Genomic DNA, 26,268 nt, shown 5'->3' on the forward strand with positions numbered 1-26,268 from the left:
CTTTTAATTCATCTTAAAGTCATAAGTTTCTTAGTCCTTCAGATACCATTTCAGCAGTAAGCGAAAAGTGATTTCTAAAGTTTCTTCTACTTTTAAATGTTTCTATGATTTATGATGAATTAAACTAAATTTATCCCCTAGCACCATCTAGTGGAAAAGAGTAACTAATAAGAATTGATCTATCTCATACACACACACACACCCTTAAGAGTATTGCTTTTCTGGATTACCTTAAGTTTTTTTGAAATACATTCACTTATTAAATATACTATATACTAAGCACTATGCAAAACATGTTACATATTATCTAACCTTCATGAAAAAACAGTGGTATTTAAAAGTCTACAGAAAACAAGTTCAGAAGAATTAAATGATGTTCCTAATTTTACATAATAATCAGCAACACCGTAATTATGAGCCACGTTTTTATAATGCCGTGGTACTGTTTTCTACTCAGTAAGGAAATATCCATTATGTAAAAAGCTATCAATTTCCTTTCAAGGCAAATCCATTTACTGACAATTATAATTGAGAGCTACAAGGTACAGATCCTTTCTTGCAAGCGTATCTTTTTAAAAGAAGCCTCTAAAAAAGATGGCAGAGTAGGAGGGGCGTAAGCTCACCTTGTTCCACAGATACAAGCAGATAACATCCACATCAGTGTAAATAACCCACAAAATGACCTGAGGGATGACAGAACAGACTCTCCACAGCAAAAGGTAAAGAAGAGACCATACTGAACAGGTAGGAAGAGCAGAGAGGCCATCTGGAGCTAAATGGACCCATGGGTCTATCTGAAGGAGGGAGGAACATTGCAGGCATGGAGAAAGGAGAAAAAGACTCACTCTCACACTAGGCACCCCAGGCATGGGGAACACACACAGGGAAGACAAATCCCCAAAGAATCCCTGTGACATTTGGCTTTGAAAACCAGAGAGGCCTAATTTCCCAAGTTCTTACAATCAGTGGGGCTTAACACCTGGGACTTGACAAATCAATGAGCTCAGCTCTGGGAGGCAGGGGAGGGCAGAGGAAACAGAATCCCCGCCCTTGAAGGGACAGCATAATGAACCCCGAGAAGACACAGTATTGAAGCAGCACTGTGAAAAATGCTTCAGGTATATAGGAGAGAGATTAGCTGACTCGTGTTAGAGCATGTGCTAGAGTAGCAGGGATCGCTGGGAGACTTCTCAAAGAAGAAAGGAGCTGGTGGGTGCTTCTTCTCTCCCAGCCCCCCCACCCTATTTACACGGACACGTGCAGGACCAGTGCAGCACCCTCTCCACCTGGCTGGCTAACAGCATGCCCCACGCTTCTGCAGTTCTGCCCTCTCCAACCCAACCAGCTTCCATAGTTTTGGGCAGCAGCAGGTACCCTCCCACAACCGACCAGCACAGACCTTGCTGGCACTAAATATACTGCCCCCCACACTCTCTTGGGGACTCACCCCCACCAGCCATAAAGCAGTTTTCAAAAGCAGCTCCAGCTCCCCTCCCACCGTAGACCTCTCCCGCTCAAACTGTGCTAACACCATATGCCGTGCCCCAACATTCTCCTATGGATCTGCTCCTTTCAATATGCCCTTGGCCAGAACCCATCCAAAGTGGTAAAACCCTGGCACTGTGCAGGCAGCCCTGGGAGGGGCCAGCACCACTCCAAAAGTGACTCCTGCCCTGGGGAGACAGGAAAATAACCACACAGACACCAGACTGGCTCCAGCTGGAGCAGTGAGTGGGGGGTAGACATCTGGTCTAACTACAGGGCCTACCCACCAACAAAAGCTTCTTAAGACACAATACAGGGAAAGTACCCTGAAGTTCAGTGCTACTGCATCTCTGGGAAATGCCTGGTCTGCCTTGACCAAAGCCCAAGGTGGCCCTAGACTGGCCCACTAACAGAGGGACCAGACCCTTCCCACAAGAGGCAAAGAAGGCAACTGCAGATGACTGAAGGCAAAAGTGGCTTGGCCCAAACAGTAAGGAGCACACACAGGAGATGCGCCTGAAATGTGAGGTTCTGGTGAACATGGGACATTGTACTTCTTGGCACCACAGGACCTCTTCTTTATAACGCCACTATTTCAAGAGCTGGAGACATAGCTGACTTCCCTAAGACATAGAAACAAACAAAATTAAGAGACAGAGGATTATGCCCCAAAAGAAAGAAAAGGCCTAGATCATAGCAAGAGACCTAAACAAAACAGAGATTAATATGCATGGTAGAGTATTTACAATAATGGTCATAAAGATACTCACTAGACTTGAGAAGAGTGGAAGACCTCAGTGAGACCCTTACAAAAGAGATAGAAGCCATAAAAATATAAACCATAAGAGATGAAGAACTCAGTAACTGAAATTAGAAATGTACTAGACGAAACAGTGCACCAGAAAAATAAGAAAGGATGAGCGAACTGAAGGCCAGAGTAATGGAAAGCAATCAAGCTGAAGAGAAGAAAGATAAAATTATAATAATAAATGAAAACAGATTTAGGGAATTCAGTGATGCCATCAAGTGTAATAACATTTGAATCACAGGGATGCTACAAGAAGAGAATGAAAAGGGGACAGAAAGTTTATTTGAAGAAATAAATTTGGGAAGCTGAAAACTTCCTGCATCTGAGGGAAGAAACCAAAATCCAGATACAGGAGGCACATAAAGCCCCCAATAAAATCTAGCCAAGAGGTGCAAAGCAAGACACATAATGACAATGGCAAAAGGCAGTGATAGAGAATTTTAAATGCAGCAAAAGAAAACACATACATGGGAAACCCCATGTGGCTCCCAGCTGATTTTTCACCAGAAAGTGTGCAGGCCAGAAGGGAGTAGCATGATACATTAAAAGTGCTGAAAAAAACCCCTGCAGCCAAGAATACGCTACAGAGCAAAGATATCATTCAGAATAGAAGAGATAAATGGTTTCCCAAACAAAGGTTAAAGGAATTCATCACCACTAAACCAACCCTACAAGAAATGTTAAAGGGGGCACTTTGAGTGGAAAGGAAAGACCATTAGTAGGAATAATAAAAGGAGCACAAAAACAGTAAAATTTATATCTATAAAACTCAGCCAAGGGATTCACAAAATAGAATGATGTAAAGTATGACACCATTTACCTAAAACATGAGGTGGAGAGAAATAAATACTGGATTGAAACCTAAGTGACCACTAACTTAATATAGACTGCTATCTGCATAAAATGTTATGTTACATGCAAACCTAACAGTACCACAAATCTCAAAACCCACTAATAGATATGCAAAATGTAAAGAGAAAGGAATCCAAGTATATCACTACAGAAAGTCAGCAAACCAGGAGAGTGCAAGAGAAGAAAGTAACAGAGTAGAACTATAAAAACAACCGTAAACAAGTAATAAAATGGCAATAAGTACATACCTATCAATAATTACTTTGAATATAAATGGACTAAATGGTACAATCAAAAGACATTAGGTGATGGAATGGATAAAAAAGGAAAAGATCCATCTATATGCTGCCTACAAGAGACTCATTACAGAACTAAAGACAAATGCAGATTGAAAGTAAAGGGATGGAAAAGCATTTGTCATGCAAATGGTGGCAGGGAAAAAAAACAGCCAGGTTGGCAATACTTTTATGGGATAAAGTAGACTTTTAAAGAAAGACATGGGGTGCCTGGGTGGCTCAGTCGGTTAAGCATCTGACTCCCAGTTTCAGCTCAGGTCACTATCTCACTGTTTCATGGGTTCGAGCCCGTGTTGGGCTCTGCACTCATGGTGCAGAGCCTGCTTGGGATTTTCTCTCTTTCTCTCTCTCTCCTCCCCTCTCCTGTTCACACTGTCTGGATCTCTCTCAAAATAAATAGACATAAAAAATTTTTTTAAAAAAGAACAGGAAAAGAACACTATATAATCATAAATGGAACAATTACAATAAGAATTGTAAATATTTATGCACTCAACATGGAAGCACCCAAATACATATAGCAAATAACAAACATAAAGGAAGTAATCAATAGTAATACAATAGTAGGGAACTTTAACATTCCACTTCTATCAATGGATAGAACATCCAAACAGCAAATCAGCAAGGAAACAGTGGCTTTGAATGACACAATGGATCAGATGGATCTAGCCGATATATTCAGAACATTCCACCCTAAAACAGCAAAATACACAATTCCTGTCAAGTGCACACGGAACATTCTCCAGAATAGATCTCATATCAGGCAACAAAATAAGTGCAACAAATTCATAAAGACTGAAGACACAGCATGCATCTTTTCCAACCACAGTACTATGAAACTACAAATCAACCACAAGAGAAAATCTGCAAAAAACAAAATACATGGAGGTTAAATAACATGCTACTAAGCAATCAGTGGTTCAACTAAGAAATCAAAGCAGCCGCCAAAAATACATGAAGACAAATGGAAATGAAAATCCAACAGCCCAAAATCTTTTGGATTCAGCAAAAGCTATTGTATTAATAAGGAAATTTATAGCAAGACAGGTCTACCTGATAATGCAAGAAAAATCTCAAACAACCTAACCTGTTACCTGAAAGAGTTGAAAAGGAGAACAAAACCCCAAACCAGTGGATGGAAGGAAATTATTAATAAAGATTAGAGCAGAAACAAATTCATTAGAAACTAAAAACACAACAGAGCAGATCAAGAAAACCAGGAGCTGGTACTTCGAAAAGACCAACAAAATTGATAAACCTTCAGCAATATTCACCAAAAAAACCAAAAAACAAAAAAGACTCAAAATCAGACATAAAACAGGAGAAATAACTGACACCACAGAAATACACAGGATTGTAAGAGATTATGAAAAATAATATGCCAACAAACTAGAAAACCTAGAAAAAATGGGAGAAATTACTAGAAACATACAACCTCCCAAAACTGAAATCAGGAGAAAAAGAAAATTTGAACAGACCAATTACCAGCCATGAAATTGAATAATTAATCAAAAAGTTCCCAACAAACACAAGTCCAGGACCGGATGGCTTCAGAGGCGAATTCTATTATACATTTAAAGAAGAATTAATACCTATTTCTCTCAAATTAATCCAAAAAATAAAAGTAAGAAAGCTTCCAAATTCATTCTATGAGGCCATCATTACCCTGATACCAAAACCAGATAGACACTACACAAAAAAGGGAAGTACAGGCCAATACTGTTGATGAACACAACTGCAAAAATCCTTAGCAAAACACTAGCAAAAGAAATCCTACTATACGTTAAAAAAATCATTCACCATGACCAACTAGATTTTATTCCTAGGATGCCAGTGTGGTTCAATATTCTCCAATCAACATGATACATCACATGAACATGAGAAGGAATAATCCAATTAAAAACGGGCAAAAGGTATTAACAGACATTTCTCAAAAGACATCCGGATGACCAACAGACATGAAAAGATACTCAACATCACTCATCATCTGGAAATGCAAATCAAAACCATAATAAGGTATCACCTCACACCTGTCAGAATGGCTAAAATAAAAAACAAACAAGTGTCGACAAGGATGTGGAGAAAAAGGAACCCTCATGTGTGCTGGTGGGATGCAAACTGGTGTAGCCACTTTGAAAACACTATGGAGGTTCCTCAAAAAATTAAAAATAGAATTGACATATGATTCTGTAATTCCACTGTTAGGTATTTACCCAAAGAATATGAAAACACTAATTGGAAGGGATATATGCAACCCTATGTCTATTGCAGCATAATTTACAATAACCAAGATATGGAAGCTGCCCCAGTGTACATCAATATATGGATAGAGGATGTGTGTGTGTGTGTGTGTGCATGCAAAAAATGGACTATCACTCAGTCATAAAAGAGAATCTTGCCTTCTGCAACAACGTAGATAGATCTAGAGAGTATGATGCAGAGCGAAATAACCCAGTCAGAGAAAGACAAATATCATATGATTTCACTCACGGTAGAATTTAAAAACCAATAAACAAAGAAAAAAAGAGACAAACCAAAAACAGACTCTTAACCATAGAGAACAAATAGATGGTTATCAAAAGGGGTAGGGATGAGTTAAATATGTGAAGAGAATTAGGAGTACATTTATCATGATGAGTACTTAGTAAGGTATAGCCTTGCTGAATCACTGTATTGTACACCTAAAACTAATATAACATTGTATCTTAACTATACTGAAATTAAAAATTTTAAAAACATAAAATTAAAAAACATATATAAATAAACAAGCAACCATAGCAGTCAGGCAGCCATCTAGCTAGCTTTTCAGGGGCTATGGCACCTAAGCTTGTAGGACAGGATGCTTGAAGCCTTTGAAGAAATTACGGTATGTAATCACAGGTTCAAAGGTATGGCAGTGGTTAACTTCAGATGTCAAGTAGGAAAAAAAAGCATTTTGCTCAACAGGAACTGACATTAATTTCTGTGGTATTTCCCCTTTCTCAGGCCTGGGGGCTTGAAAGCAAGTTCTCATTGTCCAGTTCAGAGGAATTCATTTGGCCAAGGCCAAGGTGGAATGCTGTATTATTCTTAATGCCTGGCTCATCCTCAAGTGGTGGTCACATTCAATAAAGACTACATTACAGAAGAGAGAACTATCAGTTCCATTTAAGGACAGTGAGGATTCAGGGGAAGCATGCTGGCTGGCAGTCAGGAAGTATGGGAAGTAGTTCCCTTATCAGTTACTGGCATCCCAAGAGGAACCAGGGGTAGGTGACACAGCTCCTCAATGGAGTTAGAATGCTCTGATGGGCAAAATGGGTAAGATGAGAAATAATTATCTAACTGGTTAACTTATTTAAAATACGTAAATGTATATAATGGTTGTTTGACTCTAGACTACTAACCTTTACAATTTCTGTAACAATTATCTTTTTAAGATTTTTTTCCCAAATTTTTATTTAAATTGTTAACACACAGTGCAATATTGGTTTCAGAAGAATTTAGTAATTCACCACTTACATACAACACTCAGTGTCCTTCATAAAAGTGCCCTCCTTAATAACTATAATCCATCTAGCTGACCTGTCACCCTCCATCAACCCTCAACCTGTCCTCTATACTTAAAAGTCTCTTATGGTTTGTTTCCCTCTCTTCCCCACCCCACCGCCACGTTCATCTTTTATTTCTTAAATTCCATACAAGTGAAATCATATGATACTGTATTTGTCTTTCTCTGACTTGGCTTAGCATAATACACTCTATCTCCATTCATGTCATTGCAAATGGCAAGACTTCATTCTTTTTGATGGCTGAGTAATATTCCGCTGTGTATATATACCACCTCTTCTTTATCATTCATCAGTTGATGGACATTTGGGCTCTTTCCATAGTTTGGCTATTATTTGTAACAACTATTTTGCATATGGTGCATGTGCTCTCACACTGTTATTATTTCTTCTTTTTCTATTCAGTACTATCTGTCATGACATCTAACCTTGTAATCAAGTTTGTTAGAACCCAATGTAAAGTTCTGGTAAACAGATTAGGTGAGGACCTGAGAGGCAACTTGTGTTTTAGTGGATGACTTTAGGCTAACCGTACTTTAGCAGCTCAGCAGGGCTTTTCGTTTTTGCTTTTTCCCAATTCTTACAACCTCAGCTATTTGCTAAAAATTAAAGTTGTCCCAAAAGTATTAAACTTCTAAAAATTAGTAGACTGACAAGTTTTTCCTTCTTAAAAAAGAATCCTAAAAATTAAGTTGTATGTTGTAGTGTCTACATTAATCAAATTATTAAACAAAACGATAAACTTAAAACTTGAGTTCTCTTTAAGCTTTACAGAAAAAAATGACATAAGGAAACTGAAGGAAAGGAGTTTAAAAGAATAGCTTTAATAAATTAATAAACTAAGGTTTTTTTTAAGTGAGCTTTTTAAAACAAAATTATAAATTCTGGGATTATGCTAGAAGTATATAGTATATCAAATTTTACACAAAATGGCTAAAATGGAAGATAAAGGTGAATTTTTCAGAGACTGTAACTCTCTAAGTAGCAACAATATAAGTTAACTCTACAATTTAATCCTTAGTTACAAATCCTACAAATAGTACACAGTACTGAATACTGAACTTCTCAATTTAATAATTCTGTAGTACCATTTGTTTGGCTTTCTGTAGCTGTATTTTGAGATCACTACATTCTTTCCTCATCAGTTCCAGCTCTTGTTCCAAACCATGGATCTTCAGGTCACAGCTCAACTTTTCCACCTCCCAGTTTGATGAAGGTGGATTTAAATTCCTTATCACTAAAAAAAGGATAGACGTTAAAATTGTTATTTCTGCCTTCACATTTGTTGCAATTCCGTAGTAAAATGTACATAATGCAAAAACTAATATAAAACATGCACAAGTAAGTTTTAAAAAACAATAATTACGTTCAAAGATCTATGCTAATGAGAATATAAAACCTGCCAATCTTGTTTTAGAATGTATTAATCATCCCTGTCCCTGATTTTCTATTTACATTAAAGTACAAGTTTGTAAGTCTGGAACTTTAAAATATACGACACTAATCAAATCGTAGACAAGTCAATAGTCTACCTATGTAAGTCAAGGTTAAGACAGTGATAAAAGTAAATGAAGTGAGGAAACTGAAGCTCACGTAGCTAATCACTCCATCTAGTCCCCCCAGAGAGTTTGACCATAAGGCCTAGAACATGATATCAAAATGATTTACTGATGAACATTCCACTGCAGAAACTCAATACAACTGGATACTGACTTACTCTTGACTAAATGCTTTAGACTCCCTACCTAGAAAAATCCCCAACCAGCTATTATAAGAGAGCTCATCTCAATCTCCTATCAAAAGGTCTCCCTCAGAGGCCTACTCTTCAGTTTGGCTCATCAGAATGTTTATGGGAACAGGCCAATACCCATATTGTTCCATAACTAATTTTTCACTCCAGCATTGCATCTGCACATTTTAACAGACTTCAGAAATTAAAAAAAAAAAAAAAAAAAAAAAAAAGGAATTGTAACTACTCCATGACAGGCGTCTAATAGCAGGCAAAAGTTCATTAGAAAGGAAAAGCCAGGACATACCAGCAGGCAAGACGTTTTGACAAGGATGGGGTTCTACTCCTTTCTTCATCTACTTCATCACAAACTAGCCCTGAATAAAAACCATCAAATTTTCTCTAGGAAAAGTGCAATTTATATCTAAGGAAAAGTTAAAAGGGGTTGATATTTTGTGAAAGCAGATCAGAGAAATTAACGTAAGCCTAAAATTATAAAATAAGTTAAGGCCTTAGCATACAGATAAAGAAACCTGGTAATGGATATAACACATAAATGGAAAACTGTACTGATTCCATTATAACATTTGTAACAAATAAGTGGCATACCCTGCTGAGTTTCCACCTCTGTCCTTAGCTGGAGAAGTTCTACTTCTTTAGATTGTAGCTGTTCATTCAATACTTTCAAAGATTCAGAGTTGTCTTTATTCTAGTTAAGTAGGGAAAATGCCAAATTACATTTGGTATAATCTGTAGCTTGATATATATTAATTTTCAGGTAGATGAAAAAAACCGATTCAGGCCTTTTAAAAAGTGAGGTGGGAAAATGAACCCAGTTTTTCGCTAATCTCTCTGTCTTTCAAACTTAGGATATTATTCACTGGCTTTTTTTCTTTTTTCTTTTCATTTTTAAAAACATTGACAAATCCTACTATGTCATGATTTTTAAAAATAAGTTAGTGGCGTTAGACATATTTAAGTCCTAAACATCATTACATACAAAGTATTTATTTTGCACAGAAATAAGTTACAAATATTACTATTAAAAATTGCTATTTTTGCCCTGAGCATGTATATTTTCAATTTTTAATTTCATAAATATAAATATTTATTTCTAATTTTAAGCTTCCTGAAGAAGAAACTCATTCCCAATATATAGATATTCTTTTTAAACCAACTTACCATTTTATCCAATTTGCTTTTCAAATTATCTCTATCAATGCAAACCTCTCGATATGCATGATAGGCCTTATTTACTTGTTCACGTCCCACAGAACTTGTTTCTTCATCTAATCGAGCTCCTATAAGCTAAGAGAATGAAATTAGAAGAGAAAGCTTAAGAAGGAATTCTACACACACACACACACACACACACACACACACACACACACACACACACACACACAAAGAAGCCAGTCTTCTGATGACTCTACACCTTACTTTTTTTGTAATGCAGGGATAAAGCCTGGACTATAATTAAATAAAACATTTCACTTCCAACAATTAAGCTTTATTGATTAAGAAAGAAAAAAAATACAGGTAAGTATTTTTAAAGTGCTCTATTTTATGCTTTTAATCAGTGTTTTCTGTCTTATAGCATATACTAATTCATCACACTAAAATACTACATCATTCTTTTATAGTACGAAGATGTTTTCCAAGCCAGTAGTATTTCATTTCCGTCATCAGAAAAAGTGAGAAATGAAGGTATACTTGGCTTTTTAGAGAATAAACGTGTTAGTTCATTTAGTACTAGATTATTCCAGAATAGAAATTAATAGGATTATTGGTCACAAAGTACAGAACTATCTCCAATGTTAACTATACCAAATCACATTTTTCTACTTAGTTTAAAAATAAACATAACTATGAACTCCGAAATGTTACCTTTTCTCACTCTACCCCAGTATATCACAAATTTATTTGATTATCATTAAAGAAAATGCATAGGAATTCAAAGAAATCATGATTTTTACAACTGACTTCCTTTCTTGTACTTCCCCTAGATGAATCAAACTCTACCAAGCCCCATCCTACAGTTTTTGTAACAAGATAATTCATTTCCTTGGCAGCTAAGAATCCATTTCCTTTCCCTTTGGCGAAGCTGCTGTTCATAAAATACAAATAAAATGATCTAATCCAAATAAACATAAAACTAAGTTAAAACTTTAAAACTCAAAAACAAAAATATAAGTGTTCCACTTATATGGAACTTATAGTGGAGCTTTGAAGAGTTCCACTATCCAAAGCCAAGTAGATGTGATGATTTATAATGGGATCAGCTATCAAGCTTAAATATTCTATAACATTTAGGAGTGTCAGGTTTCTGCATGAAAAAGGTAAACAGATGACATTAATATATCAGTTGAAAGCATTATTCTGTGTGTTGAAAAACAAAAGAGAATGTTCAGGTAAAGAAGATGTATGTCAATTCTGGTGAAGACATTTTTAAACATATTAGAATAATGTTACAGGAGCTTCCTCCTTTGACACTTAATTTCCTTTGTTGGCATATAATTTTTTGCACACATATTAACATGCTGAATAAAACACAGTTTATGAAGGTACGGCAATCTGAAAAAAGAAAAATCTATTCCAAGTTGTTATTGGAAGTTGTTATTGCTGTTCCAAGTTGAATATTCTACAAATATTCATCATGTACATTATATGTAAAGTATGATAAGTGCAGTATGCCCAGGGTTTTAAGATTAGAAGTGAGTTATTCTTGGAAATTTAGTAAACCATGGAAGACAGGATAGAAAACTATTTAAAACGTCAAGTATTTTAAATTATTCTTTAAGTCATAAAATATAATAAAGATAATAATTACCTTTTCTTCCAAAAATCTTACTCTTTTCTTTAAGAAAGAGTTCTCTTTCTCTGAATCCTTAAGTCGTTTTTTGATGTCTTCATATGCAGTGACAAGGGCAAAATGTGAAGCAACAGACTCATCTCCTGAATATATTGAGATTGGAGTCACCGTATCTCTCCTATGTGCTTTTTCATGATTCAGAATGCAGATATCATCTTCTACCAGTGCATCCATGACAGCTTTTTAAAAGAATATAAAATACAAATGTCTCATTGAATAAATGAGCAAGAGAGATGTATTTAGAATGAGCATACTGGGGCAATGTTTAAAAACTCTTTTCTTTTAGAGGCAGCATAAAATACTGGTAAAGGGCATGGACTCTGAAACCAGATTCTAGGAACTGCATCCAAGTACTACTACTTAGAGCCAGTGTGGCTTTGGGCAAGATGCTTAATCTCTCTGCCTCAGTTTCCTTATTTATAAAGTATAAAAAATCGTAGCGACTATTTCACAGAATTCATAAGAATATTAAATGAGTTAATATCTATAAAGCATTTGAAACCAACCGAAGCTATTATTAAGTTTTAGAAAAAGTTGTGAAAGGATAAACATTTTTAAATACTTAATACCCATTATTTTTTTATCAGCATTTCCACTTACATATATAAATAGCAAGTTTTATAGCTTCCCAAACTATAAATTATCAAAAACTCCAAGTACAATTCATTACAAGACTATTACAGAAGTTTTAAGGCATGCTCCACTATATTCTTCCCATACCAGTAGTTGTTTGTTGTGCAACTGCAATAGTACCCATTAAAAAAACTTTTTAAAATGTTTTTTTTTTTTATTTTTGAGAGAGAGAGCATGTGAGGGAGAGGCAGAGAGAGAGGGAGACACAGAATCTGAACCAGGCTCCAGGCTCTGAGCTGTCAGCAGAGAGCCCAACCCGGGGCCCGAACACATGAACTGCGAGATCATAACCTGAGCCGAAGTTAGATGCTTAACTGACTGAGCCCCCCAGGGGCCCCGGAATTAACATTTCAGTACTTACCGTGTCCTAGTACCTTGTACTACATTCTCTTAATACTATCTCATTTAAACCCATCCAAACAATTCTATGAGGTAGGTATCATCTACATTTTATAGGATCAAAAAGGTTAAGTACTCAGTCCAAGTAAAAGCTAGTAGATGTTAGTTAGCTCTGTGAGGGTGCAAGTTATGTTTGTTTTGTTCATCATTGTGTCCCCAACTCTAACACCTAAGAGAAGCAGCCAGTTACTCCATTAGTTAGGGAACTTAACTTGCTCTGTACATCTACTTTTGCTGTTAGGTTCATCATTACTTCCCCATCTGAGAGTTATGTTCCTGAAAAACACTGTGGAAGGAGAAATTGTGGCTGAAACCTTTTAAGACCTCATGGGAAAAACAGGGTAAGAGGGACTGCATATCATAAGAGAACCTAAAAAATCCTTTTAAACATTTTTAAGTTCGAAATAAAACACCAAATACAGCATTCTAAATAAAGACTATAATGGAATTTCATGTATCTTACATAATTAAGGACTACTAAAAAAATTTTTATTTACTATTCCTTGCTTGGAATAATATTTTATTGCTTATTGTGTCAGTCACTGTTCCAAGAATATTAAAGGTGAGGAATTGAAGTAGAAGGAATTTAAGTAATTTTCCCAAGTAACATAGTAAATAATGAACTGAGATATAAACATAGGTGATTAAACCACAGAATCCATGTTTTACTATGCCTGCTCTTCTCCAAAACTTCTAGCCTCCCTCCCTGTATCAATCAATGCCTATAAAGTCCATTTTGCTGTATTTCAGACAACATGAGTATTAGGAAAAGTGTGTGTTTTTCTGGTTCTGGTCTTCTATCACTGTATTTCTGCTTTACTGGTTTTACAATGAAAAGCTTCCAATTGTTCTCAACTAATGTTAGAGTTTGGTATGCCTAGCAATTTTTTTATATCTAGGATTATAGGAGAGGTAGGCAAAAATGAATGTGTGTACTACAATCTGAGTAGGTGAAAGCTATCAGACAATTTTCACCAATACCAACTTGAAAATTTCTAAGCAGGGCACCTGGGTGGCTCAGCCAGTTAAGCATCTGACTTCAGCTGAGGTCATGAGCTCACAGTTCATGAGTTCGAGCCCCACGTCAGGCTCTGTGCTGACACCCATAAGCCTCAAGTCTGCTTTGGATTCTGTGTCTTCCTTTCTCTCTGCCCCTCCCCCCGATCACGCTCTCTCTTCCTCTCAAAAATAATAAACATTAAAAATTTTTTTCTAACCATATAGGACAACTCCTACTCTTAAGTTAGAATCTTTCCCAGCCTGTCAATAAAGTCCAAAAATAAGAAAGGACTATGCTACCTACATATCCCAAAAAGGTGGCAGGTCCTTAGAACCATACTTAATTTCTGCTGCTTCTGGCGGAAGATATACTTTCTTCTCGTAATGAAGAAAAAGTTTTCTTCCTTTAATGGGGTTTACTTTTTCCTCTCTGAATTCAACCCTTTTCCAAAATAACAGCAAACATCATACCAGTCATGCTGCTGATAGCTGAAATGTTGATATTTCCTCTCCAAAAGGAAAGTATGGGTTATTCCCACATTGCAAACTGCAAGTATGCATATGTATATCCACATAAGATTCTTTCTCCTACATATTATATCTGAAAAGCTTGCTAAGCAGAACAAGAATAGTTCGCTAGTTAAGTGGCAGCATGCAGTATAGTTTAAGGAGAGATAAAACTGTGCCCATCTTAGACATAATTTCTCATATCTTAATATCCAAATGAGGAGTTATTCAACTGGGATAATTATTTCTCCAAAGAAAGTTGAAAAACAAGAAGTAAGCATAAACTGCTCTACACAATCAACACAGATGTCCTACAGACTGTGCACTTTAAGGATCAGAGCATATATGCTTTTACTTTACACAAAGTTCTAGCTAGCTCAGCTGTGTGATTTCCTATTCATTTTTATCACGAAACAATCATTTATTCAGCAAGGAAAACCCAGTGTGGAAAACAGCTGTGCAGTAAAATAATTACCACACCATAAAGATAAGTAATATATTTGAAACAAGAGAGAATGCTATGGAAATTGAGGGTTGGGAAGGAGGAATGGTTTTGAAAGAAGTATCACACACACAAAAAATGACTCTTAGTCCCGTACTCTTAAGTGAAGAGGATGGTTATTTTCATTGTACTTAAAACTTCTAGGAAGGAGAAACAAGTTCAAAGACCTGAAAGTGTGGGGAGAAGGTATGAAAAGATAAACAGCAAAATGTGAAATAAAAAAACCTAACAGAAACAAACTCTCTTTATAACAGAGAGACTACAGAATTTGGTCCTTATTCTATGGAATTCAAGAATGGATAGGATTCAAGAATGTGAAGAATACACAATATTTATAAAATGTATCTGTAACCAAATGAACTACTCAGTATTGTGCTAAGTATTTTAAAAACATTATCCCATTTAATTCTCATGACTACACTCTGAGGTAGAAAATCTTACTGTATTCATTTCACGGATGAGAAAACTGGGGCCTGGGAAGGTTACAAAGCTTAACCAAGATCAGATAACATACAGTACAAGCACTTGGATTTCAGAGCCTAACTATCAGTATTTTCCCCCCCATGAATTTTCCACATACTCAGATTTGTTAAGAACTACAAAACTAGGAATCTTATGGAACGACTTTTAAGTATTTTAGATGGAAGGAGATATAATGATATAACAAAGTCACATGTATAGTATGATAAGTGGTCCTTTTTAGGACAAAATCAGTAATGCGATTGGCTTATTTTATATATTTAAATCTTATTTCCTATTTTGGTTTTAAATCACCAAAAAGGTGCATTTGGTGAGAAATATGAGAAAGTATTATTTGCATTTATATGCTTCTTTCAGGTTTCATACTATTATTCCAAATATTTACTTATTGTACTATAAACATGACTTGGAAAGCACTGGAAAGCAGCATGAAAATTGCTTATCTAATTGTCCTAAAAATTATATGAGAAATAGCCATAGATTAAAACACACCCAAGGGGTGCGTGGCCAGTTCAGTTGGTAGAGCATGCAACTCTTGACCTTGGGGTTGTGAGCTTGAGTCCCATGTTGAGTGTTGAGATTACTTAAAAACTGGGGTTAACCATCTGGCTCTTGATTTCAGCTCAGGTCATGATCTCACGGTTCATGGGATCCAGCCCTGCATGGGGCTCTGTGCTGACAGCATGTACCCGGATTGGGATTCTCTCTCCTCTCTCTCTTTCTAAATAAATAAGTAAACTTAAAAAAAAGAATACAACAACTGAAATAAAAAATACACTAGAGGGAATCAACAGATTAGAAGATGCAAAAGAATGAATCAGCAAACTGGAAGACAAGATAATAGAAAGGACCTAAACTAAACAGCAATAAAAAAGGAGGACGAGGAGGAGGAAGAAGAGGAGGAAGAGGAAGAATTTTACAAAATGAGGGTAGGCCAAGGGATCTCTTGGACAATATCAAGTAAACATACATTCACATTTCAGAGGTCCCAGAAAGAAAGGAGAGAAAGGGGCAGAAAACTTATTTGACAAAAATAATAGCTGAAAACTTCCCTAACCTGGGGAAGGAAACAGACATCCAGGTACAGAAAGCAACCAGAGTCCCAAACAAGATGGACCAAAGGAGGTCCACAACATGACATACATTAAAATATCATCAAAGATCAAAGATAAAGAATTTTAAAAGCAGCAACTTTGCAGGCCAGAAGAGACTGGCATGATATATACAAAGTGCTGAAACGTAAATAACCTACATCCAGGAATATTCTACCCAACAACATTATCATTCAGAATTGAAGGAGAGATAATCGTTTTCCAGACAAGCAAAAGTTAAAGGAGTTCATCACCACTAAACTGGTATTATAATAAACGTTGAAGGGACTTCAAGTGGAAAAGAAATGACCATAATTAGAAAAGGAAAAAATTTCAAGAGTAAAAATAGAAGCAAACATACAGTAAAGTTAGTACAGCAACCATTTATAAAGCTAGTATGAACGTTAAAAAACACAAGTAGTAAAATCTATTATGTCCTAAAAAAATTACTTAAGAGTAGTAACAAAATAAAAAAGATGTAAAATATGGCAACGTATACATAAAATGTGGGAGTAAAAATGAGGTTCTTTCAAAATGTGTTTGAACTTAAGTGACCATCAACTTACTACAGACTGTTACACTTAGGATGTCAAATATGAAACTCATAGTAGCCACAAACCAAAAACCTTTAAAGATACACAAAAAAAGAGAAAGAAAGCCAAGCATAACACTAAAGAAAGTTCTCAATCACAGGGAAAGAGATCAAGAAAGGAACTGAGAAAAACTACAAAAATAACCAGAAGACACTTAACAAAAAATGGCACTAAGCACATACCTATCAACAATTTTTTTTTTTTTTTAATATTTATTTGGAGAGAGAGACAGAGACAGCGAACAAAAGAGCGCATGCATGCACAAGAGGGGCAGAGAGAAAGAGGGAGAGAGAAAATCTCAAGCAGGCTCCATGCTCAGGGCAGGGCCCAACGAGGGGCTCAAGATCATGACCTGAGCAGAAATCAAGAGTCAGAAGAAGCACAACTAACTGAGCCACCCAGGTACCCCTATCAAGGATTACTTTAAACGTGAGTGGTCTAAATGTTCCAATCTAACGACATAGGGTGAAGAATAGATTAAAAAAACAAGACCTACCTATATGCTGCCTATAAGAGACTCACTTCAGATTGAAGTGAAGGACTGAAAAACGATATTCCATGCAAACTAAAGCAAAAAAATCTGGGGTATGTCGGAGCAGCTTGGGTGTGGGAGGAGCGGCTGCAACCAGGCAGCCCAACTTTGTAAAAGCTCTCAGCACTCTGTGACCTGCAGGCACCCAGCATGCACCTACCCTACTGCCACAATGCCCAAGAGGAAGGTCAGCTCCACTGAGGGGGTGGCAAAGGAGTAGCCCAAGAGGAAATTGGTGAGGCTGTCCGCCAAACCTGCACCCACAAAAGTGGAAAAGAAGCCAAAAAAGGAGGAAGAAAAGGATAAATCTTCAGACAAAAAAAAAGTAAAGGGGAAAAGGAAAGCAAAGGGAAAACAGGCTGAAGTGGCTAACCAAGAAACAAAAGGAAACCTACCTACAGAAAATGGAAAAACTGAAAATGAGGGGAGTCTAGCCTCTGATGAAGCAGCAGAGAAAGAAGCCAAGTCTGATTAATATCATATACCATGTCTTATTAGTAGTGGTCCCTGTCTCCCTACGTATACAATCCAGAGGAATAGTTTTATTAACTATTTTGTGAATGCAGGTTCTTTAGTAGCTCCACAAACATTTTTAGGAAGGAGGGAATCCCCCCTCATACCATTATTTAAGCGTAAATACTTTTTTAAAAAGGTGAAACCATTTGCTAGTTGTTAATTTTTATTTTTTGGTACAACCAGAAAATAGCGGGATATTGAATATGGGATGCTTTGATTATCTTGGGTGTCAGTTTAACATTCCATAGATGGGGCAGTTTTTATATCCTATAATGCCAAGCATACTAAATGTCAGTTTGGAGTCAGTCATGAGTTTACTAGGTCTTGAACATCTTAAATTACTTCTATTCCAATGTTGTTTTTGACAGAATTGATTCCTAAAGAAGACCACTCCTTGATCTTGCCTCTCCCTGTCAGAATTTTGTGCCCTCTGTAACATCTTGGATTTGGTCCAGTTTTCCTAGTAACTTTGCTAATGTGCTGTGCCAGACTGAAAATTTGAGTATGTAATGTATATAATATTAAATTGTGAAATAATGGGACTTAACAATGCAACAGCATATCAACATTTGAATATACTGCTGTTAAGAAAAATTTGCCTCCAAATTTTAAGCTGAAAGGTCACTGAAATAACCTTTAGAAAAAGAAATCACAACTACATGATTTTTCAAATTGTTTGGTACATATGTCTAGAAGTGTGTACAAATTGAAATGTCTGTTCTGATCCCCAGAACAAACAATAAAAACTCAATTACGGAAAAAAAAAAAAAAAACCTGGGAGCACCAATACTTATCAGATGAAACAGACTTTCACACAGACTGTAATAAGAGACAAAGAAGAGCATTATGTAACTATAAAGGGATCAACCCAACAAGAGAATGTAACAATTATAAATATCTATGCATCTGACATTGGAGCACCTAAATAAATAAAGCAAACATTAGTTAGCAGACAAGAAGGGAGAAACTGACAGTAATACAATAATAGTCAGAAACTTTAACACCCTACTTACATCAATGGATAGGTCATCCAGGCAGAGAATCAATAAGGAAATGGTGTTTCTGAAAGACACATTAGACCAGATGGACTTAACACAGACATATATAGAACATTCCACCCAAAACAACAGAATACACATTCTTTTCAAGTGCACGTAGAACATTCTCCAGAATAGATCATGTTAGGCCACAAAACAAGTCTCAATAAATTTAAGAATATAATCATACCAAGAATCTTTTCTGACCACAATAATATGAAACTAAAAATCAATCCCAAGAGAAAAACTGGAAAAACACAAACATGTGAAGGCTCAACAACATGGCACTAAACAACCAATGGGTCAATGAAGACATCAAAGAGAAACTTAAAAAAATATATACTGAGAAAATGAACATGAACACACAATGGTCCAAAATCTTTGGGACACAGCAAAAGAAGTTTTAAGAGGGAAATTTAATGCAATACTGGTCTATATCGAGAAAAAAACTTTAATTAAAAAAAATGTTTTTAATGTTTATTTTTGACAGAGAGAGAGAAAGCACAAGCAGAGGGAGGTAGAGAGTGAGGGAGACACAGAATCAGGAGCAGGCTTCAGGCTCTGAGCTGTCAGCACAGAGCTGGACACAGGGCTTGAACTCACAGACTGCAAGATGATGACCTGAACTCAAGTCGGAGGCTTAACCAACTGAGCCACCCAGGAGCCCCAAGAAAAATTTCAAATAAACAATCTAACAATATACCTACAGGAACCAGAAGAAGAACAAAGTCCACAGTTACTAGAAGGCAGAAAGTAATAAAGATCAGAGCAGAAATAAACGAAATAGACCAAAATAAACGAAATAGAGACCAAATAACAATAGAAAAGATTAATGAAATAAAGAACTGGTTGTCTGAAGGGACAAACAAAATTGATACACCTTTGGCCAGACTCATAAAGAGAAAAAAAGGAGAGAGGCCCCCAAAAAAGTCAGAAATGAAAGAGGAGAAATAACAACTGATATCACTCAAAGACAAAAAAGATTTTAAGAGACTACTATGAAAAACTATGTATCAACAAACTGGACAAACAACTGAAAAGAAATGGATAAACTCCTGGAAACACAATCTTCCAACACTGAGTCAGGAAAAATAGAAAATCTGAACAAGCAATTACTAGTAATAAAATTGAATCATTAACTTAAAACACTCTGAACAAACAAAATCCTGGACGAGATGGATTCACCAGGTGAATTCTACCAAAGATTTAAAGAATTAATACTTATTCTCAAACTGTTCCAAAAACAGAAGAGGAAGGAAAACTTCCAAATTCATTCTATGAAGCCAGCAGTATCCTGATACTAAAACCAGACAAAGACACTACAAAAAAAAAAAAAAGAAAAGAAAAGAAAAGAAAACTACAGGTCAATATCCCTGATGAAGTCAAACAAATACTAGCAAAAATCCTCAAACAAAATTTTACCAAACTGCATTCAAAAATACATGAAAAGGATCATTCACCACAATCATATGGGATTTCTTCTGGGTATGAAGGATGGTTCAATATCCACAAATCAAGTTAATGTGACACACCACATTAGCAAAATGAAGGATAAAAGATGATCATCTCAATAGATCCAGAAAAAGCACTGGACAAAATTCAACAGCTGTTCATAATAAAAACTTTCTCAACAAAGTGGGTTTAGAGAGAACATACCTCAGGATAATTAAGGTCATATATGAAAACCCCACAGCTAACATCATAATACTGAAAACCTGAGAGCTTTTCTTCCAAGATCAGGAACAAGACAAGAGTGTCTGTTCTCACCACTTTTAATCAACATAGTACTGGAAGGTCCTAGCCTAGGAAGTTCTAGTAAACAAACAAGAAAAAGAAATAAAGGGCATCCAAACTGGTAAGAAGTAAAACTGTCATTATTTACAGATGACATGGCACTAGACATAAAAAAAAAAAAACAAAAAAAACCTGAAGACTCCACCAAAATTAGAATAAACAAGTTCAGTAAAGTTGTTTACAAAATTAATATACAGAAATCTGTTGTTTTTATACACTAATAAAAAAGTAGCAGAAAGAGAAATTAAAACAGTTCCATTTACAATTGAACCAAAAAGAACAAAATACCTAACAATAAACTTAACCAAGGAAGTGAAAGATCTGTACAGTGAAAACTATAAAACAATGAAAGAAATTGAAGACAACACAAATGAAACATATCCCATACTTTTGGGTTAGAAGAGTACTGTTAAAATGTACATCCTATACACAAAGCAATCTACAGATTTAATACAATCCCAGTCAAAATACCAACAGCATTTTTCACAAAACTAGAACAAATGATACTAAAATTTGTATGGAATCATAAAAGACCCTGGATATCCAAAGCAGTCTTGAGAAAGAAGAACAAAGCTGGATATACTACAATTCCAGATTTCAAGATATACTACAAAGCTACAGTAATCAAAATAGTATGGTAGTGGCACATAAACAGACACAGAATAGAGAGCTCAGAAATAAACCCATGCTGACATGGTCAATTAATCTATGACAATGGAGACAAGATTAGGCAACGGGGAAAAAGACAGTCTCCTCAACAACTGGTATTGAGAAAATTAGACAGCTACATGCAAAAGAATGAAACTGCACCACACTCTTACACCATATACAAAAATACACTCAAAATGCATTAAAGACCTAAATGTGAGACCTGAAACCATAAAATTAGAAGAAAATCTAGGCAGTAATCTCTTTGTCATTAGACTTAGCAACATTTTTCTAGACATGTCTCCTCAGGAAAGGGAAACAAAAGCAAAAATAAACTATTGGGGCTACACCAAAATAAACAAACTCACATGGCAAAGGAAACCATCAACAAAACACAAAGGCAATCTACCAAATGGGAGAAGAGATTTGCATACGGCGTATTGATAAGGGGTTAATATTGATAATATAAAAACTTATATAACACTAAAAAAATCCCAATATGACCAAAAAATGGGGAGAGGACCTGAATAGACATCTATCCAAAGAAGACATACAGACGGCCAACAGATACATTAAAAGATGCTCAATATCACTAACCATCAGGGAAATGCAAATCAAAACCACAAGGATATAGAACCTTACAACTGTCAGAATAGCTACTATCAAAAACACAAAAAATATTAAGTGTTGGCAAAGATGCACAGAAAAAGAGGCCCTAGTGCATTCCCTAGTGGAAATGTAAATTGGTACAGTCACTGTGGAAAACATGATGGAATAGAAAAACACATATTCTGGAATAGAATGGAATAGAAAAAAACCATTTAAAAATAGAAAAACCGTATCACTCCGTAATTCCCCCCAAAAATGGAAACATTAATTTGAAATGATATATGCACCCCTATGTTTACTGTAGCATTTACAACAGCCAAGATATGGAGACAACCTAAGTGTCCATTGATAGATAAATGGATAATGAAGATACGGTACACACATACACACACAATGGAACATTAGCCGTAAAAAAGAATGTGATCTTGCCATTTGTGACAACAGGGATAGACCTACAGGGCATCATGCTAATGAAATAAGTCAAAGACAAATCTTATATGATTTTACTTAGATGTACAATCTAAAAAACAAAAGAACAAAAGCAGAAATGGCCCATAAATACAGAGAACTAATGGTTGCCAGAGGGGTAGGGATGAGCATAGCATAATATATACAGTTGTTAAATCAGTATATTTTACACCTGAAACTAATATAACATTATATGTTAACTATATTTCAGTAAATAAATAAAATGATAATGGAAAACAATAAACAAAAATACTGACTGCTAGACTGCACTGCAGATCTATGCAAGTCAGTATATATAGATATACATATATATACATCTATAGACATATCTGTATCTATATCTACATGTAGATATAGATACATATCTGGGATGAAAATGTCAAACTGAACTTTCAATAATCATCCCATATGATTTTAAGTCCCTATCCAATTTGAGAGTCATTACTCTACAAAGTGGCTATTATGCGATTCATAGAATTCCAACTGTAACTAGTATTATTAAACAATTGTGGGCATGGTTAGTTTTATATTATCAATTGTTAAACAACACCTAACTTTTGCATGGAGATTTTGTTTTTAAAATTATAGAAAGCAACTTCATTATCTCTCTCGTCACAATAGTATAGGAGAATCAGATAGATTTACCTATAGGAAATATATAATGCCAATATTTTATATATTTGGAATTAAACTGACTCTTCTTAGATGTTTACATAAGAAAAGTACACATTAAAAGAGAATTAAAAAGGGTTACGGTGAAAGATGTTAACAGTTATTGCTGAGAACAATGAAATTCCCAAGAATGATTAAAACGTGTTCTCGTCAGCCAATCCCAACATGAGGGGCAGATGATTCTACACTATCAATAAGCAAAGCTCTCTACAATTCAACTCCATTTTGAAATGATCTACCCAGAGACAGTAACGTATTCCACAGGTAAAGGGCTTGGTGCCACAAGACTGCCCTCACTTTGGATGCTAATTGTAAGCCTAGGTTGTTACCTGTGCTTCCGACCACACAGATACACAGGTCCTGAACAAAGCAGCTCTGTCCTCCTGGAGTTTGAGGCTGGCACAGTGGCATGTGAAAAAGTTCTGGGAGCTCTCTGAACCCTCTCCTCTTTAGGTTTTCACAAAGGCTTCCTTACACAGAAATGATTAAGCCACTGGCAATCGATCCAACTTTCAGCTCCTTCCCTCTACCAACCTTGGTGGGACTGAAAGCTCCAACCCTCTAATTACATGGTTGGTTTCCTTGGCAATCAGCCCCATCCTTAGTTGCTGTCCAAAGTCATGTCATTACCATAAACATAGTTTCAGTAAACAGGGACTGGTTATGAATAAGAAGACACCCATTTCACCTTCATGGCTCTGAAGCAATTTCAGTAAAAGAGGTTGTTAAGTGACCAAATAGGACAAAAGATGATCCCATACCTCTTACCCTCAGAAAATTCCAAGGGTTTGGGGAGCTGTGGGCCAAGAACTGTGGACAAAAGCCAAATACATATGAGAAACATATTTTGGCTATCTAAATGATCAAATATACGTTTCTTATAAATCACAATATTGCAATGATAATGGAGAAAGAGCAACGTATTTGCCATATAAGGTGGGTAAAAAGTAGCAAGAGTAGTTCCTGAGGCTAAGGGAGAGACCAAGAAAAAAACATTCAAACACTGTAAGAATTATTCTAGAAAATCCTAAATTGCAATCTTTACTACAATCAACATTAAGAGCCCAAGGTGAGACATGCTATACATACGGGGTTGTGAGATGCTAGAAAACACAGAAGTATCTTCTGACACCAGACAGGTCTTTTTTTTTTTTTTTTTTTTTTTTTTTTTTAACTAGGAAAACATAGGATTATCCTGTCCTATTTCATCATCATGGTATTTACCATATCCATCGCTTACCATATGCCAGGCACTAGTGCTTCCACAGGCATTTTCCAGCTTCTTAGGAAGGAACTCTTAACCTAATTTATAGCCAAGGTCTTAAAAAAATTAAATACCTTACTTACAGCTACATAAGTAATCAGTGGCAAAGCTGGGATGTGAACCCATATAAACTTTCTGCTAAATCTGTGCTCTTAATACAACATTCTGAGAGACGATACAACATGGATTCGGATTTTTTCTAATAAGAATCTGGAAAAGGCAGAGCTCAGGGGTAGAAAGAACACTGACTAGAGATTCAGAAACCCAGACTCTAGTCTACAATCTGCCACCTTGATTACTGACAGGTTTACCTCTCTCAATCTAAATTTTCCCACCAATAAAATGACAGGGTTGAACTACATCATTAAGATCCCACCTTCCGAAATTGTGAAGGCAAAATTTAATGCAGATATAAAATGGCAACCTCAACAGACAGAAAGAATGCACATTTTCTCCAGAAACTGACTAACTGGTATAGCACAAACCTTACCTCAAATCCACACCAATCTTGGCTAGAAAGTTGTTATCACCACCACAGATAAAGAAACTTAAGCTCTAAAGAGGTGAGGCTCATTTCCCTGTAGTCGGACTGGTGGTAGCGACAGAGCTAGGGTTGGAATCAAGAACTATTTACCTCTTTTCCTCTATTCTACGTTGCCTCCTGAACTGAGCCTCCTGTTTCCATCATCCTTCTACTTCTGAAAAGCTAAATTATCCCTAACCCACTTCATAGGATCAGTCAAGACACGATGGGGCAAAGATGAAGTCTGATGGAGGCAAACGGATCAACGCTTACTCCTCGTTCCCTATTTTTAATCAAATAATTAGGCGCAGGAATGGCCTACCTAGTTTACAAAGAAGAGATAATCAAGTGCCTTTTTTCAAGAGACTGTCACTCTATGGATCTCAGCACTCAAATGTCCTACAATTCAGTAAGTGCCCCAAATATACTCAGCATCGGACATACAATATAAACAACTCCGTTTTCGTTTCTATAACCCTCACTGAGTGTCACTAAACTGCAACAGTCCAGAAGTAACACTTATGACTAGGGAATCATAAGACTTCCTCAGGGTTAGCATAAGTACAAAAGGCAATCTGCTTTTTATTCTTTTCATAAAGTAACATATCTCAATGGAACTGAGCACTTACATACATCAAGTGTTATTAGTATAGCAGTAATTACTCTCCAATAGCGACAACAGAACTATAACCAGAATATAAATACCACAAGAGAAAAAAGTAAACTACATTGGGTTTATTACTTCATGGATTAAGAAAAATCTCATCACATTTCATATAATCATGAAAATGTTGTGTTGACAATATTTACCGATGGTTTACGGTAGGTCAGGCAGCTTTTAGGGGAACTACCTTTCTGTTCTTCATGACGATTCGTTAAATCTGCAGAAGACCTCTCATGTGGGCAAGAATTTCCTGTTATCACAGGTGGATTGACTAAGAGGCAAATGTTAGAAAGTGGGGAAGCCAAGGAATGAAAACCAGCCAGTTGATTCCAGAGCCAGCAAAACTCTTAGAAACTATGCGTCGGTGCGGTGAAAAGTAAACATAACTCTCATTTAGGAGATAGGAAAAATGAAGAAGAGATTTGGTCCCCCAACCAGTGTCAAGCGATTAAGTGGAAAATTCAGCACTCAGATCCTCAATTACTGTTCTGACTTAATCCAGTGCATTTCCCATTACACCATACTCCCTCTTTAATACTAAAACCTTACGTGTGTAAACAACTTCCCATTTAATAAATAATATCGCATTAAAATTTTCTAATGACCCCGTGAGGGATTATCATTCCTAACTTACAGATGAAGGAGGGAGCGAGCACAATAGGTTGGGAAATTAGATATGGCACGTTTAGAAAACTAGAACTTAAATTACATACTGAGATCTCGAGCAACCCAATTCAAAATTCCATA

At 36.1% G+C, this 26,268-nt stretch overlaps 1 protein-coding gene and 1 pseudogene across 4 annotated transcripts in view; one reads left to right on the top strand and one right to left on the bottom strand.

The window, feature by feature from the left end:
• Positions 1-26,268, bottom strand: part of AZI2 (5-azacytidine induced 2) — a 37,991-nt gene that overhangs the window by 10,305 nt on the left and 1,418 nt on the right. The window contains exons 1-6 of one of the 4 annotated variants that reach the window (XM_042957151.1): positions 18,856-18,875; positions 12,835-12,908; positions 11,549-11,769; positions 9,901-10,026; positions 9,328-9,427; positions 8,078-8,226 (exon numbers count right to left, since the gene is read on the bottom strand). In XM_042957151.1, the coding sequence (XP_042813085.1) occupies positions 8,078-8,226; positions 9,328-9,427; positions 9,901-10,026; positions 11,549-11,769; positions 12,835-12,847 (609 nt within the window). In that variant the 5' untranslated portion in view covers positions 12,848-12,908; positions 18,856-18,875. Of the gene's footprint in view, positions 1-8,077; positions 8,227-9,327; positions 9,428-9,900; positions 10,027-11,548; positions 11,770-12,834; positions 12,997-18,855; positions 18,894-26,268 lie in introns of those variants that run through there. The other 3 variants (XM_042957152.1, XM_007097459.3, XM_007097460.3) reach the window with 3 other exon arrangements.
• LOC122230742 lies at positions 17,188-18,136 on the top strand (annotated as a pseudogene).

This window comes from Panthera tigris, chromosome C2, assembly GCF_018350195.1.
Source record: "Panthera tigris isolate Pti1 chromosome C2, P.tigris_Pti1_mat1.1, whole genome shotgun sequence".
Taxonomy (NCBI): Eukaryota; Metazoa; Chordata; class Mammalia; order Carnivora; family Felidae; genus Panthera; species Panthera tigris.